Source organism: Pelophylax lessonae (genome assembly GCF_965119305.1).
Source record: "Pelophylax lessonae genome assembly, chromosome: 3".
In the NCBI taxonomy this organism is placed as follows: Eukaryota; Metazoa; Chordata; class Amphibia; order Anura; family Ranidae; genus Pelophylax; species Pelophylax lessonae.
The window spans coordinates 365,515,922-365,535,929 of record NC_138770.1 but is presented as its reverse complement, the minus strand read 5'-3'; the positions used below and the strand labels follow the sequence as shown (position 1 = coordinate 365,535,929).

Here is a 20,008-nt window from a genome sequence, read left to right as displayed (position 1 = left end):
AGTAACTAAAATACCCGATAGTTTGATTCCTTATGATGGGGGCTAGTGCCATCACATAGGAGCAGGAGACAAATGTGCAAGCTCTGACTTGGGATTATACCCAACAGCTAAGCAGAGACTGGTTCTTTACCTCAAGTTGAACTGTGCTTGTCCATGAGGGCAAACTAGGAGAGGAACCATGAAAATGTAATTCTGCACTCTACACTTGACAGGTTAGTGCACAATTGCAGGTTCTCTGAAATCTAAAAATATTCAAAGGACATTTACAGTAGAGGCAACTAGACCGATTAGATCAGGTTCCCACAATAAATATTGACCATAGTGATTTGGGGGGGGGGCTCAAAAACAAGTAGGTACACGCCAATCAAAAACATAGACATGATCAGGAGCAATCTTCTGTGCTTAATCAGTGAGCTTTTGTGAAGGTTTATGTGTCAGATAGGTGATGAGAAAGCTAGATGATCAGGAGCCAACTGGGGTTAATTTACTAGAACTGGAGAGTGCAAAATCTGGTGCAGCTCTGCATAGAAGCCAATCAGATTCCAGGTTTTTTTTGTCAACGCTTAATTGAACAGCCTGAAGTTAGAAGCCAATTGGCTACCATGCACAGCTGCACCAAAGTTTGCACTAGTTTTAGTAAAATCAACCCCAGTGTGCCTAGTGGAGTAGGTGATTGACAATAGCAGGTCTGACTGATAGTAGCTGTGACTTGGTAAATTTGTAGATCTAAATTCTGGCTATGGGCTACAGTTAGGTCCCCTATACCTTTAGATTAACGGGACATATTACAGATGTACATAGCCGAGTCCTAAAAAAATGCAAGACACTTTTTTCTTCTACTAATCCATGGCGTAGAAGATACCGGTTCCGCTCTCTCCTCGGATAGTGTGGATACATCCTAAAAAAGGAACAAAGAATGCACTGGTAACACTTAAAGGAGACCGTTTTGAGCAAACCAAACAGCAAGAGGCAAAGTATGCAATGAGACAGTTTTGCCTTGTTAACATTGCCTGTACATAGTAAATCATCATTAAATGTCTTAGCAGATAGTACATCTTTCCTTCACGTTTTCTTTAATAGCCAGGAAGTTATTGTATATAGCATTACAGTTTTTTTATATTTTATAGCAATCACCATCAGGTATCTGCAAACAATTATTACTCTTCTATGGTGCTGCAGTAGCCAAAATTCTGGGAAGCTCTGTTATGCAAAGTCTTCAATGCTTTTGCGGTGATTTTAGTCTCCTGAAACCTGTGCAGAGGTGCTGTTTAGCAACCATAGTGCAGGGGGCTTGCTCAGCATGGGGGCCATTCATGGAACCTTACATTCTTCTCAATGACTGCAAGGCTATTCAATTAGGTAAGGTGGATACTGACATCACCACTTCACCTCCCCACTTTGCAAAAAAAGAAAAAAAAATGCACGGAATTCTAAAAAAGTGACAATTCCAAGGAAGCAAACCCCATGGTACTAAGAAAGACAGCCACTCAGCACATGACCCAGAAGACTGGTTCCCTTTTGTAGTATTGGTTTACCCCCCTTCTACAGCCAGGACAAAAAGGGGGACTTCCCCCCCGACTTTGAGAGTATCACAAACAAATCACATTTGAGATTATTATATATATATATATATATATATATATATATATATATATATATATATATATATATATATATATATATATATAGCCCCATGAAGTCTTGGGGATTTATACACAGCATCTCAAATTAAAGAAAAAAAAAAGACTTACCTCATAACACTATTACGGATGATGGAAGAAGGGCATGAAAGCACAATGTCCTTTACACATAGCCAGAGCCCCAACAAGTTTTAACCCAATTATGTCTTCTTTAAGTGGAGGACAGTCAAAAAAAGATCACTAGGACATACATAAAAGGTCGGTACAGCAAAAAAGAAAATGGCCAAAGTAGAGTATGAGCATGTAAAAGATACGATACATTTACAGAATTCATACCACAACCAAAAACATGCTGGAGGTTGAGACATGGGGCAGTTCTTTACAGAAGGTGTAAACATGTGTCCAAAAGCACAAGGGATCTACAAGGATCAGCTTATAGAATGAAAAAGGTAAAAAAAAAAAAAAATCCAGGTCCATAAAAACCTGAATGTCTGGATTGATAACTCCCATCAGGGAGAATTTCAAATAGTGAGTCAGACCTCTGCACAAAATGTAGGAGGGAAGGGGGGTGGGGGAGAACTACGAAAATGACCCAGTAAGAGCTGCAAAAAAATTGGTTTCAAAAACCAATGAAAGGAAAAAACAAAAAAAAAAAAAAAAAAAAAACACACTTTGGCTGTTTTCTGTATGCCATACCTTTATGCATTTCCTAGTGATCCTTTAGGACTGCCATCCCACTAAAGAAGACCGAATTGGCCAAAACACGTTGGGGCTCTGGATATGTGTAAAGGACATCAGTGTTTTCACACCCTTCTTCCATCGTCTGATGAAAATGTTACGATGTAACATTTATCTTCAATTTGTGATACTGTGCATTTGATACTGTGCATTTGATTCCCCAAGGTGCTTTGGGGGGGGGGGGGGGGATAGTTATGATATTCTCAATAAATAGGACTTGATAATTTGTTTACTTTTTCCCACACTTGAAGCGTATCACAGAGTCCCATTTCTCCCCCTATGTGGGTCACCAATATTTATACCAGGGACTGATACCAAAGTAATCTGGGATACAGGTACACAAGAGTTCTATATAAAAATAAAATAAGTCTGTCTCGTTAAAGGATTGTATAGGTTTTTTTTTTTTTTTTATATAAAGTTATTTGTGCTCATACTCTCCCATTGCCTGGTTGATCCTGCAGGTTCCCCATTTCCTGGTTAAAAACTGACCACGCTATGCACAGAAGCTGATCTGCCTGTATCTTTCGTAGTCAGAGTGTAGTCATGCCCCCGCCCATCCCCCTTACTTCACAGTGAACATCCTCCTTTCCTAGAATGCGAGTTTAAGTGATAACTTTTCCTAGCTCAACGCATCATCGACTTCTAGGTGCGCTTGCCTTGAAAATGCTAATGCTCGTCAGCAAAGGTCACTTCCAGAAGGGCCACATGCCCATCAATGTGGACACTCCCACTCGTAAGTCAGTGATGCGCTGAGCTAGGAAAAGCCATCATATGACCAGCGTCTTTCGCTATTGAAATCTATACATCATAAAGTAGCTTTAAGACTTTCATTTTAATTGCATAATAGAATGGAACCCTAGACGATTAGTACAGATGTGTGTTTAGAAGCCATTACTGTACCATGAGCATCAAATCCTCAAAGCTGCAGAATTCTTCATTTGATGTGCTCCAGCTAAAATTGGGGGAAAATAAATACTCAGTTTAGGGTTTATGGCATAAATCCTCAACAGTACATTTGACTCATTTATAAAGTATTTCAAAATCAAAGCCTCCACATTTAGCAGTATTCACATTACAAATTACAGCTAAAGCCCCTTTACTTAAGTGGTTGTAAACCCCAGACATGAAATGAGAACAAAGCATATCCCTCTATAGTACGGTCTCATTTAAGAGCACTAAGTGCAGGGCTTGAGTCCTGCAGGAACGCATGGGAACAGCGTTCCTGCACTTCCACAGCAGAACGTTGTTCCCAGCCGCATCCTGCAGGACCGGCCTTTGTATGCAAACTTGGCATCGGCGTGTGAGTAACGGAGCCAGCACTACAGGAAGCGGAGCCGATGCTTCCTGTATAGTGCCGGTGTTCCGTGAAAAAAACCATACCCGTGAGAAAACCATACCCTCGTCACTTCCGGAGGGTATGGATTTCTCACGGCAGTGTGTTTAACGTTATACTTGCCGCCGTTACATTAAAACAGCTCCTCTGCACTATGAGTGATCTCCGCTCCTCTCCCTGTCACTTCCCTGATCTGGGGTAATAAATATAAAAGCAGATCACGGAGCCGACATTTAAATCTCATACACCCGCCGCCGCTTTCATATTTATTAGCCCACATCAGGAAAGTTACAAGGATAGGAGCGGAGATGTCTCATAGTGCAGCCGCGCTGTTTTATGTAACCGCCGCAAGTTTAACATTACTTTCACTACCGTAATTATTTCATACCTTCTGAGCATGCGCACTTGTCATCTTCTCTGCTCTTCCATGATGTTTCCGGCTCTCTGAGCATGCGCACTCCTTCGCTGCTCAGCTGTTTCTCACAGGAAGTGACGAGGGTATGGTTTCTCCACGGGGTATGGTTTTCTAACGTTACACCGGCACCAATGTACTCCTGCTTGTGACAGGTGCAATATAGGAGGCATCGGCTCTGTTCTACTGCAGCCGCATGCTTCCTCTAATGCCAGCTCTGGTCACAGATTTACACTGATGCTTGGGGATAGATGCCAGCAGTACCCATCAGTAGTACCAGCCAGCAGAAGCCACCAGCCATACCCGCAGGAATCCTGAGGAAGTGAAGATTGAGGTAAATTTACGGTGCATCCATGTGAAAGCAGCCTTATGCCTCGTACACACGCAACGATTATCGGCCGACCGATCGTCCGACTTTTGTCCAGAGTGGTGTTTTGTTGGTTGGAATGTGCCTAGACTGCACACGAATTTTCTCGGCCAACAAAAATCTACTTCTGAAGTGATGTCATGTGCTGGTTTACTTTCCGTAAATTTTATAGCCTGCACACCAGATTTTTTTTCGGCCGAAAAGTCGGAGTCGGTTGTCGGAAGCATCATACTAACAAGATGAAAAACGGCTGATCGGATGTCGGCCGAAAATTCCCGGCCAATAATCGATGCGTGTGTACGGGGCATTAGGCCCCTTTCACACGATCGGTCTGATCAGGTCCACCTGTCTATTTTTCAGGTGGACCCAATCGGACCCTCCATTCACCTCTATAGAGTGGCTGATGGACTTGTCAGTTTACACCTGCCCATCTCCAATCCGATCCACTTAAAAGACAGAAGGGAACCTGTCCTGTCTGGGCGGATTGGATTGGAGGGTTTAGAGTACAGCAGGCTGAGTACAGTGTGTCTGCTCTGCATATGCCGAGTGGACCTGTCATCTGCCCACTCATGTGGCCCACGACCGGTTACATAGTCGCTAAAGTGGCCCTTTCCCCCCCGAAAAAGGTATAAACAAACACTTTTTTGGGGGGAGGGGGGGAATCTTGGGCGAGTTCCCACACTTTTTCCCCAGGACTTGACCCCTAACTAAGTGCCATTTCGGTCTGCTGATTTGTTCCTCGGCTCCGAGCATGAATCACTTTTCATGACACAAAGAAAAAATGTTGACCTGGGGAGGGTGCTCCAGCTGATTGACCGCTTCAACCCTTATTGTGTACGAGGTCAGATAATCTCTGATGAGAAACTTAAGCTCTCCGCCCCCCTTTTCTGAACATAGACAAGCTTTATAAATTCTGTATTTTGAATGGCGGAGAAGGCTGCAGATAAACAGGTACAACTTATGGGGAGGATTCGTTTCATCTCTATCACCTGAGGCAACTCATCCACTTTACCTGAAACTTACAGAAGGCATCAAAATTAACTTTGCTGCCTTTAGCATGAAACTATGAGTCACCTCTCTGCCAACGTATCAGGTTTGCTTTATCATAGGCCTACAGTTCCATCCAAGCATGATACTTTTGAGAGCCTGCCTTAAGAGTGTTGAAACAAACCATTTACCACAAACCATTTACCACTGACAGGGGTACTTACAATGATCAGCTTTTATTTATACATTAAAAAAACCTTTATCCCAAAACCCAATTCCCCCTATCCACACAATGTGATGCTGAGCTTTTGTATTCTGACAGTGGAGAGCCTTCCCTGCTGTCAGAATACACCAATTGTTGCTGGCTATAGAACACTATAAAACACATTGTGTTCCATCTGAAGTGTGGGGGGTGCCCAGGCAGCAAGGGAAAGTGTCGCACACAGCTGGCACACCTTTTTCACAGGTTTTCTGTGTTTTAAGATCCTTATGGTTTAATGTTAGACAAATTACAGAAAGTTACCAGCCAACAAGACTTTATACATGATCGACTGGAATTTTTGGCACTTGCCAAGCCCATGCAGAAACCCTCTCTTCCCTTCCATCTACCCTCATCAAAATAACCTAGAATGGCCCATCACAACTGCGGAAATCAACCTAGCAGTCAAAGCCCTAAAGACATGTAAACACCCAGGCCCCGATGGCATTACAAGAAATTTGCAGACCTTCTTTCCCCAAATCTAACTGAAGCCTATAACTCCCTTTTGGATAGTCACTCATTCCGCGCTGAATCGTTAACAGCAGCCATTTCCATGATTCCCAAACCTCATATTGTCGATTCTACTTGGTCTAACTTCAGACCAATATCCATCTCAACCCCTAGATTGGCTCTTTAATACCCCAAAGACCAAGTAGGGTTCATCCCCCCAAACAGTTGAATGTCCGATGGGCTACCCTCCTGATGCATGCGGCTCCCACATGCTGAATTCCTGCTTGGATTTTAATCCCTAGATATACATAAAGCTTTTGGCACCCTTGTCATACCTACACTTTATCTTATGCAGTTGGGGTTTTGGCAACCATTTTCTAAGATGGACTTCAGCGCTTTCCACACAATCAGCTTTGTGTCATACAATAGGTTTTGCTCTGACCCCTTCCCTATAGAACGCGGGACCTGCCAGGGATGCCCACCATCTCCCCTCCTTTTCACCCTGGCGATCAGATCTCAACTCAGGGAACTATCCACCTATGCTCTCCCATCTCACTCTTCTGCTACCCAAGTGGGTCTCCTTACCCCTGACCTGGATGGGCAAAAGCACTGTTAAAAGTTCTATCCTCCCTAAAATCCTTCATCTCTTCTGTGTACTCCTGATCCCAGTGCCTTCCCACTACTTATGTATCCCTCAACACCCAATGTCTCAATATATTTGGGGCAAACTGAGCCCTCATCTATACAAACACACCCAAGATCAGATTAGGTTGTCCGAACTTCATGAGTTACTACTATGCAGCATAGTATCCCCAAATACCATGCTGCTACAGAAACCCCCTTATGGGTAGCCCTAGAATAGGTTGATTACTCTCTTTACGGCCATCTCCTCTGGTTGGCCCCATTTCACTGCCACCCCATTATGAACCTGGTTACAAGACATAGCCTCACAATATATGGGATAGACTAAAAGCCTGCTTTTGCCTTTAGTCGTCTCTCCCCTCCCCCACCCCACACTCCTTCCTTTGCAACCTGTCTTTTTATCCAGCTTTGTCTTTCCTGACCTCGTTTTCTGCATGTTCCGACAGCAGGCCTGTTCTAGGCCTATACATTTTTCACGCCAAACACATTTGAATCCTTCCCGTCACTCTGCAAGACCCATGACCTTCCATCCTCTTAACTCTTCAGATACCTGCAAACCAAACAGTTTCTCACCCCATGTACCCTTTCTGACTTTTCAGATCCAGGTTTCACTTTCTGAAATGGGCGTGCAAATCTGATCCCCACAGATGTGGGCTTATCTATAATCTATGCCATTCTTACCCCAGACAGCAAAATCCCTGGCTTAGGTTAGCAAATGGGGAGAGACTTTAACGTTAACTCTTGACCATGCCAATTGGTCACTAACCTGGCAAGCGACTAAATCTTACCCCCCCCCCCCCCCTAAAAAAAAAAAAAACAAACAAAAAAAAATACGCTGCCCCAGAAACAAATTACAAAGTGCTATCCTTCTGGTTAGAGGTTTTCTGAATCCTTTCAAAAGCCACCCCACTACTGCCAGAACCTGCTGTTGCTCGCCTGAATAGCAAACCTATGTCCTTGACTCATCGCCAATTTAAGCTTCTGCTTTATGTTACCCCTGCAGCCAGACTGTTGCTGAGTCCTGGAAATCTACTTCCCTGTGTAATTAATCCCAAACATAGAATTTTCCAAGCAATGATACATGCTAAATTGAAAGCTGTTCTAACAGACAAAAGTGCACAATTTTTAAGACACTTTGGAATCCATTAGTGAACCGCTAAATACTGGTTTAGATGAAACACTACTATGCCCATAGCTCCCCAACACATTAATTGCCTACCCTGTTCCGAGGTCTTTTATTCTTTAAACCCCCCCCCCCCCCCCAGGGGATCCCTCTCACCCCCTTTATTTCCACCTCCCTTGCCCTCCTTCCAACTTTTATTCCACTCCCTTCCTTCTCATTTTACCTGCAGAAAACCCCAATTCCAGCCCAAGCCTCCTGCTAGACCAGCCTTTTGGCTGCCTTCACTGTCCACCCTAAACAGTCTCCTAGTACTCTTAGGCTTTGGTACACACCATGTCGATGTGCCAAAACTGCCGCTACTATTCTTTTGAGCTTGTTTGGGGGTGTGCCTGTACACCTCTTCCCTTTGTTATTTTTTTTCATTATGCCCTGGCATTTGCCTACCCTTTGCTGAGGATAGCCCTCCTACACCAAATGTTTTATTATCATGATTTTGTATAGTCATTTTCATGCTCCGACTTCCAAAGTTATAATCAGTCATGTTTATGCATCTTCGGATTATTGACTGTACATTACTTCTTGTCAAACATTTGAAAATACATTTTTGGCACAAACACCACTTCACAGTAAGCACAGTCTGCAGGGTCCGTTGCGGCCTCCATGTACAGCCACCTATTGCCATGCATTAAAAGGCACCTGTACATGGTACTACGGCAGACGACTTACGACCTAAATGCATACTATCGGCTTTCAGAGCATAGGTCGATGCATGTGCCTTATGCAAACCCCCGTGCTGCCTTTTCTGTTGCATCTCAATGGACCACTGTACAGGGCAGTTGCATGTCCTGGGAATGGCATTAAGCAGGTTTTGCATGCTGTACAGCTGTGTACATGAAAGCCATACGTGTTACATTTAAAGCTCAATATGGGAATTTAAACTGCCCTGGAATGCTTACTCTTTTTTTTAATGTACGTTTGTATTGGTATAAAAATAAAGTTCTCTAAACTATTTGCAACCATGTTATGTACAAGGCATTGCTATACTCACTTTTTTTCAGGCTCACACGTTTTTTCCTTGTTGGATTCGTGGAGATCGTAACTGTCCCAGAAGATACTAGGTGTAGGAGTAGCATCTATTCCATCTACATAGCTCAGTAAATCATACAAGGAGATTTCTGCATCACCATCGTCCAAGGTTTGTATGGTTTCATTTCCAAGCACACAACTCCTTTTCTTGTTTGATTCGTGGAGATCATAACTGTCCCAGAGGATACTAGGTGTAATATCTATTTCTTGTACACAATTCAGTAAGTCATACAAGATTTCTGTATCACAATCCTGTATGACAACATGTGAAATTAAATCTGCAGGAACCAAGAAATAGAAGATCTGTTGTGTAGCCTGTGGCTCAGTATTACTCACTGGTTCTTCCTCTGCAGTCATGCATGGCAAGGAGCTCTCATCTAAAGCTGGCAATGTGGCTAAGCTGGGGGGGGGGGGGGGGGGGGGAGAAAAAAAAAAAGTTTTACAAAATACAGGAATCAAAACACATTCAATACTTTCCAAACTACAGGAGGACCTAAAGCAAAAATGTGTTTTACATGTCCCTTCTACATGTGTTTTTGTAGTGCTGCAGACAAAACCAAGTAGTCTAAAGTGTCCAGTTTTTCTTTTCCTCCATACAAACCACAAGTGATGCTTAACTCAGCACCTGAACAATGCTCTAGGACTAGCAAGTCTGCATGGGAGGATGGGACTTCCATACCTCCCATTACAACTGGTGCTTCCCCTTCTTGTAAGTGGGAGCACGCACTCCTGAGCATTTGCACCCTTCAATATGCCATATTGTACTGTGTAATACATAATAATGACCCCCTTCCCAGTATACACCAAACTTTATTTTACAGTTATGGCTCAAACTATACCTCAAGGTGTGCTTCACATACTTCTGACATTGTAAATTACATGTGTAGCACAATTCCCAGCCATTTTGCTGGCTATGGGTCCCCTGGGTTACCACTACCATAGCACATTTAAGCATGTTTCTCCCAAGTATGAGCACCGAGACAATGACCAGTCAAGTATCTTTAGGTTTTTGTATTTGGCAACTTGGATAGGAGAAGGGATGAGTGGGATACTCCTTTGGCTCAACTATGCACAAATTGCTAGGGACAATTGAAAAATGCCGATTGGCGCTGACTTAACGCTGGCTGGATGCCGGTCAACGTCTTAACGCTGAACTGACTTCTGACTGCTTTCCTGAATGAAGAAGTCCTCTAAGCTCCCTTAAGCACACCTTGCCGAGGTAGCTACATGTATACTCTGCTGCACTGCTGAACACTTTAGGGCCCACACCGGCACGCCCTTTCACTCTTATCTTCAGGGCTTAGACACTGGCACCCCCTTTCTCTAAACCTTCTCTACTGGTTAGCTGGCTCCCGGATCCCTCTGACCTCCTGAGTGGCCCACTCTCCTAGGCAGACCCCTGGGCAGTTTCAAGTACTCAATAGTTTTTCCCGAAACTTTTGCCCAGCAGCTCTACTCGGTCCACAGCACTCTGGATCCCTCTCTGCAGCCCAGCTCAACCTTCGTCCTCTAGGCCGACTGACCAGGACACCGTCTCTAGCTCTGACAGGAGAGGAGACAGCCGTCAGCCTCCTCCTGGGACTCTGCTTCCCACCAAAGATGCTCTGTCACATGCTCCCCTCAGACTTACAACTCATCATCCCAGGATGCATTGCGGCAAACTCCACCCACTGAGACATCTATAAGCCCTGGTGTGCTATTGGCTAGGTTTTCTCCACTGTCCAATAAAAGCTCTCATTGTAGACAGTGGGGAGACTCCCCAGACTTAACAGATCACAACTGGAAACATGCGACAGCCTAAGTGATCAGGACCCCCTGATAAGCAGACAGGGCCACATATGCTTTTTCATAGCACCTACCTAGGAGGGTGCTACACGTTCATGAGGAAATGGTTTGTCTCCGTAGTGCTGGTTGCCAACAATTTAACGGTTTTAATCAAGTCTCTAAAGTGGTTCTAAAGGCTGAAGGTTTTTTACTTTAATGCATTTGCTGCATTAAAAGGATAAGTTCACCCTTCTTAGCATGATAGGCCCATATGATGATCTTCTCCCCTACTCACGGTCACAATTAAAAAAAATAAATAATAATTAATACGTGCTAATGCGGGGTGCCAACCACTCCATCATTCAGTGTTCTGTGAATGTGAAAACTACAAGTACCCATATCCACTCCCACTGTATCCAATCACAGCGGAAACAGCGTGTGCGTGCCCCTGAAATCTTGTGCACAAAATTACGTACATGTATGCGATTTTGCGCAGCCGAGGCACCCTGCCGCAGTATACATGTGGCAGGCGGTCTGGAAGTGGTTAAGCAGGGATGACCACAGGCTGATTGGAATTCAGGCAGTCCCTGCCGAATGGGATTGTATTTGATCAGTCTATGGCCAGCTACAGAAAAATATTGGGTATTCGGTCTAGATTTTCTGTGAAAAATATATGTAATGAACAGATTTGCATAGCTCCCAACTGTACCCGATCGAGGGACTGTCCCTTAATTTTGAACAAAGTCCCTATGTCCTCATTTGTCCTTTTTGGTTTGATCTATATAGTAGTATATAAAATGCACTTTTTATCTTTCAAAAAGTGTTTTCTAGTGCTAAACCTTTTATTCAATTTCTAAATTGCTGCATATGTAAATTTCAAAAAAACGCAAGAAGAAATAGTGGAGGGGAACGCACTTCTGGGTTTAACTTTTTTTTTTAGAATTCTCCTTTAAGGGGTGTGGCAGGAGGTGTCCAATGCCTACATATATTTGCCAATATATTTTTCTCGTTCCCATCTCAAAAGGTTGGGGAGGTATGGTCTTGTTTACATATGAACTGTAGTATTGAAAATCTGTAAAGCACACCACCATACACTACAGTGGTGTTCAACCTTTATATAGTGCAAAGCTCAGGAGTGCATCCTTTATATAGTGCAAGGCTCAGGAATGCATAATACACAAAAGCACAAGAGTCAGAAGCACATAATGCAGAGTTTGGGATATGTTAACAGGTTAGACAGAGCAAAAATTACCTCCCAAAGGCAAAATCCTTCCAGTACAAACCCCCCCCCCCCCCCCAAAAAAAAAAAAAAAAAAAAAAAAAAGTACAATTGCCCCTACCCCCAGTACAGATTTTACCCAGTACAGCTCTCCTCCCTCCATATACTACTCACTGGACCTGCCATACCTCAGCTTGGTCGTGTGACCTCAGAAGGCAGTGCCTGACAGCACTAGTTTGTGCAATGGACACTCCAGGGAAGAAAGGGGGATTGAGCCCTCTTATCCCCCCCCCCCCCCAATTTATCTATGCTACTGGGCGATTTATCCTGATTGGAGGGCTGTTCAGGCTAATGCCACTTTACAAGCAGATTATACTGACATGCTTCCTGAAGTTTTTATGCAGGCATACCTTTCTGTTAAATCTGTGTATGTGATTTCAGGACATTGTGAGTGTGCACCTTGTAGTGAAGAAGTGTAGAAATTATCAAAGTTTTCTATATCCTAGAAAAAAAAAAAAAAATATTGCATAATTACAATTTTATAGATCTACATTTTTACAATAGAAATCTCAATCTAGTTTACAAAACGCAGCTTTAGAATTATTTTCTGCCATGAAAACTCCTCTCCACAACTAGTCAGTAGAAAATTCTAAAATCCTCAGTACATTTTATTGGATTCAATTTACGCTTGCAGTAAAGCAAACTGGTCCCTAAAGTCATTGCGTTACTTAAAGCTAGTCCAAAACCAGTCTATGTAGCCAGATCATTCCAACATTCAAAGTATTCTGCTCAAAATGGAGAACTTTTCCCTTTTTTATAAAGCAGCCTCTTGTCATCCCTTTACTGTGATTTTATAAAAATGATGATTTAAAATGGTCCTTAAGGCTTTTTTACCTTAAAATACTTTAGGGTGGTCAGCAAGTGGTTAACGGCTACAGGGCAGCAGCTGTGGGCAGGATCTTGCATATATACATGCGTTTCCTGCACTTCCGATTGAAGAGGGCACTTCTGCTGTAATAAAAATCACAGCAGAAGCCAATCCGCGGGTCCTGGGGACTTTATGTCCTCTGGCACCCACCAATCGTCAGTATAACAGAAATGCCTATTTAAACAAGGCATATCTGTTCCAACAGGGGACTGATCTCCTGCAAAGTAGGGACTAGAATCGATCTCTTCCCCCTAGTGAAAGCAGCACACTACACAAAAATACTAGCTAGGCAGTTAACCCTTTGATCGCCCTAGATGTTTAAACCCAGTCAGTGTCATTCGTACAGTGGCAGTGCATATTTTTAGTACTGATGACTGTCAGTGTCCGATAGTCCACTGCAATATTGCAGTCCTGCTATAAGTCACCAATCACCGCCATTACTAGTAAAAAAAAAAAAAAAAATTCCATTACCATTTGATAGGTTGTAGATGCTACAACATTCACATAAACCACCCATTAAAGGCATATTGAGACTTTTACCAAACACGTAGCCAAAAACATATTGGCCTAAATTTATACAGAAATTGGTTTTCATTTTTTTTTTTTTTTTTTAATTGTGTGTTTTATAACAGAAAGTAAAAGATTCTCTCAAAATTGTCAGTCTTTGTTTATAGCCCAAAAAAAAGCCCCCCCCCCCCCCCGCAGTGGTGATCAAATACCATCAAAAGCTCTATTTGTGAAGGGGAAAAAATAAATTTTAATCTGGGTACAGTGTCACATGTCCGTTGAACATGAAAGTGGGGATGTAAATCTTTTCGGAGGTCAAGAGGCTAATAGATCTCCATACAGCCATCCCCCTAGCCGAGCCTCATGCTTACCCTGATCTCAAACCAGCGACCTGCCCAAGAGCAGCGGCTCTCCCCCGATAGACTCAGACATAGCAGCAGGAGCCATTGGCTTTCTCTGCTGACAATCACAGCCAGTGGGGTGGGTGTGGGCCAAGTTGCCCTGTTCCATGCATCCACATGCAGGCAGTATCATTCATGTCGATTGGGAAGCAGCAGCTGCTTGGACAGCCGCTGCTCTTGATTTGACCATGTAGGTGAATCTCGGTTCCATCTCAGTAAACGTATTGTCTGCATTTTGGGCTGTGCACCCACACCAACAACTGTCCATGCGGCTGCTGCATCTCGACATGAATGGGACTACCTGCATGGGGATGCACAGAATATCTGTGCGTCCATGTGGACACAGCCCTCACATGGGTGTACACTATATTATGCCCCATATGAACAAGGCCTTTGTAGAAATCTACCAGGAATTTTGTACATTATGTTGTGTTTATATGACCTAAAGGAGGCTCCGCCTCCGAAACGCGTTGTCCTGGCAACCACATCGCATCATTCCTTCATACCCCTGTCTGCAACCAAGTGCTGCCTCTGCCTAGGCTGTGGCGTAGTTGAGATCAGCCGGCGGACCTGTGCACAGGTGCACTGTGGACTCGCACACAGGCACTTGGGGAGACCGGAGATGGATGTAGATGGACGGGCTAGGAGAAGTGGTGTCCCGAGCTGGATGATGCCTGCAGGGCAGACTGGAGCCCATCCAAATGGGAGGGGGGGGGGGGGGGGGAGAAGGCTCTTGCAGATGCGCCTGTCTTTTTGAGATGGAAAATGTGAGCAACTTTATAGTCTTGTGGTGTGTGTCTAATAAATGTTACTACTCGTGGTCGGCTGTGCTCTGTTTGTCTCCTATCTGCAGCAGTGTTTTTGATCAAGTCCGCCACCCAGTGGATAATAGGAGGAGCTGCAACGACCACGCATTAAAAGATGCACACCACAGCAAGTTGGGGACTGTTCTTTGGATCAGCGCCTGTTCACAATTTGTGTGTGATTTAATGTTTATATGACCAGATTTTTTAAATTTATTCCGGGGACTTTTTTTTTATATTGGCAAATTACACAGGACTCTCAGAGCGCTGGGCACAGGACTCCATAACACACAGGAGGGTGTTAGGCATAGATTGCAGGGTTCAGAGATCTGTTATGCACAGAGGACACAGAGCACCCAATGATTTCCTAGGCCTTTTACAATCCCATAGTGTATGCTGTGCGCCACTAAAGAGCTTGCATCAGCCAGCCATAAATATTTATACCCATTCCCATAATGCACCATTGGCACTGAAAAATACAAGTGGTGGGCTGGGAAGAGATAAATATTCATATTTCAGACTTACTGTGATCTCACAAATACCAGATGTGAAATTGCCACCTGACAGAAGGGAGAACTGACAGCCAAACTAGACTTAGGGAAGACTGAACAAGGCCCAGACTAAAGGTTTGGCATTGGCTGACTGCAGCCATGCATAACTAAATTTAAAGACATTCCTGCTTAAAGTTATTGTAAAAGTCTTTTTCCTATAAAAACATGTTATACTTCCCTGCTCTGTGCAGTTTTTGCACAGAGCAGCCCATATCTTATCAGGCCCCCCTCTCCTATTCAGTACCCACACAGCAAGCAGCTTGGCAGACACGGAGTCCCGACCCAGCCCCCGCCCGCTCTCCCCTGATTGGCTGAGACAGCAGCAGTGCCAAAGTCAGCTAGCCAATCAGGAGGGGGAATCTCGGACGGCTGAGACACTTGTGGACAGCGCTGGACAGAGAGACCTCAGTTAAGTATTAGGGAGTTGAGGGAGGCTGCTGCACACAGAAGGCTTTTAATCTTAATGCATAGAACGCATTAAGAAAAAAAATCTAATGCCTTTACAACTCCTTTAAGGCAGGGTGACTACACTAAGTTTTTGAAAACAAAGTCCAGCATAACATTGGGGAGTTCATTTTTTGGAAAAGCCTGAACAGCAGAGGTAACTGCTGGAGAAAGCAGCAGCGTCTAGTTTTCAATGGGTGGCAGTTTGCAAGGTTCGTTTCCTGGCTTTAATGCTGATCCAGTGGCTTCAGAACTTGAGCCACTTACCAAGAATACGCAATCTTATCAGGCATTAACTAGGGATGCATCTATGCCATTTTGTTAACACAGAGTACCGATACTTTTTTCAAGTACTCACTGATACCCATTGCCTAGGAAGAGTAGGTAAAGGGGTGGTTTGGGGGCAGGGTGGGGTGTTAGGGAGTTGGGTGAGGCCTAAAGGCAGGGTAGGGTGAAAGGGATATAGGGATTTTGGGGTGGTAAAGTTGGGATCGAAAAGGCTGATCGAGGGGGGGGGGGGGTTTGCAGAAGAGAATGGGAGGGGCATTGGGAGACAGCTGGTAGAGGGCAGAGCCGTTTCCCATCCCTGCATTGTACACAGCCTGAACACAGGCAGAGCTCCCCACATAGCACACACTGGAGCGAAGTCCCATTCCCAGCACAGTGTATAGCTAGCTACTGGTTGCAGTTCTGACCTGTGACATTCCATGGTAGGAACAGCAACTTAGTTGCAGTAGCTAGCTATACACATGGTAGCTGTAAGGGAATGGGATGGGGAGGAGCTCTTAGTCCTGTGCTCAAGATGTGCACCATGCGGGGACAGGAGACTGCCAGCAAGCATCAGTTGGGGTAGCGCTTAGAAAGGGGAGCCCATCCCTCCAATACCCCCCCTAGATCGGGGCAGTGCTTACCCCTGCTACTTGTGCTGGATGTCTACTGCTCCAATCCCTGCCGGCTCTCCTCTCTATCCCCTGTGATTGGAGCAGTGCAGTACAGATCCCACCCTCATGGGTTCCTTCTTACACTCTGCAAAGTGCTAGAGGAGCACTGAAACTGCAGGTGAGCCCAGGTTGGGCCGTGCATTAGGATGGCCCTGCACCAGAGAAGACAGCTGGCTGGAGGGGAGGAGGCGGCTGACGTCACTTCCAGTATTAGTTTAGGGTACCGGAGCATTTTCACGAGTAACCATACTCACAAAAATGCCTAGTATCGGCATCAGTGCAACCCTAACACTAACTTTTGCTTGCTGCATATTTTGGGTGACTATGTACTGATGCCAAATACCGCCAGGCAAACAGGTTTTTCAAAAGGGCATCAAAATCACACTACATATTGGTTAGTAAAAAGTTCGGGTAATCCGCAACTTACCCAATAATAGCTTTGACTTGGTGTAACAAAAGAGGGAGAGTTCATACAACCAAAGAGTTCAACCGCTGTGTTCAACAAAACACACTAAGTCAAAAGGAAACAGATAAAAAAATTAGTATATTTACACAAACACACCAAATAGCCATGAAATGGTAGGAATCTGCTGCCCTCTTGTCCAGTTGTAAGTGGCTGCTTTTATTAATATAATTATTTGGTTATAGATCGTTACTTCCTGTCCCTGATAGCTGGGTCAGAAACCCTGATTGGGAAACTGATTTATAAAAGGAGAGCTTCCAGGAATTAGTGACAGAACTGAGCCACATGACCTTATACAGGCAGGGGCTGCTGCTTGCCGCTGTACTTCACCCAAACCAGAACCAGAGACTATTAGGCATGTATTCCTATAGTCTTGAGAGTTTAACTGCAGCTGCCATTAGCTTCAACTGTGTACAGTATGAATTCTGGCGAGATGTATCTGTCCCATTTTCCCCTCCTATTGTAGAGTGACATTAAAATGGAAATCCCCAGCTACAGTAGTGCAGGAACTGTGCTCCCCCCAGCAGTTTCTGGGTCAAGGTGCCTGCCCAGTATGTGGTCTCATCTGAGCTGACTCAGTTGAGATCAGGCAGGTGCCAGTCAGCCCTGTGTGGGGGCACAGGGCTCTGTGCGGTGAAGAGAACAGACACCATCACAGTGGGGCTTGGGAAGGGGGTGGGGGGGCGAGGAAGTGGACAGTCCGACTGCCAGTACATGCCGGCGCAACAGCAGTGCCCCCAGTGGAAGTTATGCTGTGCAGGGAGAAGCAGGCGACAGATTAGGCCACCATGACAAGGCTGCAGCCGGGACTAGAGGAGCAGTATTGGGAAATTCGGCCAACTGCTCCTTCCGTGCCTGCCCACTGCTCCCAGTAATCCACCAAAAAAGCCTCACCTTTTACAAACTGTACTCAAATTTACTGGTGGCAACGCTGGGCAGTGTGGGCTCAAGGGGCAGCCGCTTTGGGCCCCACAATGACTGGGCCCAGGGCAGCTGCCCCTTTTGGCCTGCATTAACGAGCCATAGGTATATGCTGCTTGCAGTAGTTCCTCTGCTCCAAATTACCTTGATTGCCTGCTCCCAATTACTGGATACATTTCCCAGGAAGAGAATCATAGGCTCTATTATCAAACCCATACTTCCTCTTCATGAAGGTTCTGGCTCTCCAATGTACCTACAGATTTAGTACAATATCCTGTTTTGGGAGGGCCATTTGTAATACAACAAATGTACAGACCACCAATTACACATTACTCCTCATTTCTGAATGGTAAACAGACGCACACCTTTGATTAGAGCAGTGATTCCCACAGGCTTCCAGCAAGCTGCAGATTCCGTAAGCTCCTACAGTGCTTCCCTTCTCCCATAGTGGGCTGCAGTACCCACCAGCCTCCATATTGCACTCTAGTCTCAAATTGTGCCCCTGCAAGACCTTCAACCAACTCAAGAGGCCCCATCCTCCACACAGTTGACCCTCACTCCCTCCAGAAACCTCAAACCCTACAGGGCCACCAAGCCTACCACAGATTCCCATAACCCCACACTAACTGAGCAAATACATTTTTTTTTTAATGGGACATGTAATTCTTTGGGAGATTTTGCTGGGTCTCGATCACAATAAAAGATGGAGACCCACTAGAGTAGATTACACCTTTATGATGTTAGCAGAAAGCAAGATGTTTAATGCTTAAAAATAATACCTTTAAGAGCTTGTTTGAGGACAAACGCTTGCCAAGTGTGTTTATCATTTTCCTTAAACGGTCCATGATTTCCTAGAAGCAAAAAAAAAAAAAAATGCTGCATCAGTATCTGAATGCTATAAAAACAGAACATGCGAACACCTGTAATGAAGAATTGAATGTTCCTCTGCTGACTGCATTCAGAAGGGGGGGGGGGGGGGGACACCATTAATTTCCCCACGGTCTCTGGCTGCAATATTTTCTATTACTGGCCCAAACAAGCTTTCAGGAAAAAGGCAGAATTTTAAATATGCATAGTTGCTCTGGAGCTGTAACTCAAAGTATTGCAGCCATTGGACAGTAGGACACCAACTAGCACTTTGAAGAGGCCACCAGAAGCAACCTACCTTTTAGCAATATAGGGCCAAGCAACATATGCAATTTTAATAACATTTACCTCTTGCTAGCAGTTCTCATTAAGCTAGAATTACACAGGTGGTTTTTGGGAACATACTCATGCAACAAACTACTAGTAGTTAGTAGGTGTAGCCATTGATGGCTAAACAAAAAAGGAGCACACAGTTTCCTAAGCAGCAAGGTACTCAAGAAATAAAAAAATCTCAAATGACCAGAGGATGCTCTAATCATGTGTAAAATTGAAAAATAAAATGTGGTATGACCTAACTACCCGCGCAAAGGAAGTAAAATATATAAATGGTGAATAAAAAAAAAATAAAATCAATGAAATCAATATTAATAGTGTAGGAGAATCCTAAATTAGAAGCAGCAATCAACACGTGATCCGTGAAAAAATAAATTACTACTAATTAAAAGATTGCACCCAACTAAATCACCAATATGAACAAAATACAATATTGTACAGATAGTGCAAAATAAAGTGCACCTATAAATCTTAACACACCAAATCTGTGCAAATAATACCAAAATAAATATATAGTGCAATAATGGAAGATATGGATTATTCCCAAATGTGCAAATATTGCCAAATTTGTGCAGATAATGCCAAATAAATATAAAGTGCAATAATGGAAGATATGGATTATTCCCAAAATGTGCACAATCACTGCAAAATGTCCATATATGGATATATAACCAAATAGTCCATGGGTTGACAATGAATATCAAAGTATAGATGAAGGAAAAACATGCTTGGTAGCAATATACACCTCCACCAGAACACAGAATTTCTCTAATCATGTGTAACTGGTTACAGGATCCTACTAAATAGAGAGCAATTCATTCAAACCATG

General features: G+C 44.0%; 1 protein-coding gene across 1 annotated transcript; it reads right to left on the bottom strand.

Moving 5' to 3' along the window:
- Positions 1 to 808: 808 nt before the first annotated feature.
- Positions 809 to 18,824, bottom strand: LOC309551563 (uncharacterized protein; the record flags this gene model as incomplete). The annotated part of the gene is made up of 6 exons (XM_082252190.1): positions 809 to 898; positions 3,279 to 3,330; positions 9,000 to 9,437; positions 12,431 to 12,516; positions 17,023 to 17,106; positions 18,759 to 18,824. 6 exons carry the CDS (start codon positions 18,822 to 18,824, stop codon positions 809 to 811), a joined length of 816 nt encoding a protein of 271 aa, XP_082108316.1.
- Between the last annotated feature and the right edge of the window lie 1,184 nt (positions 18,825 to 20,008).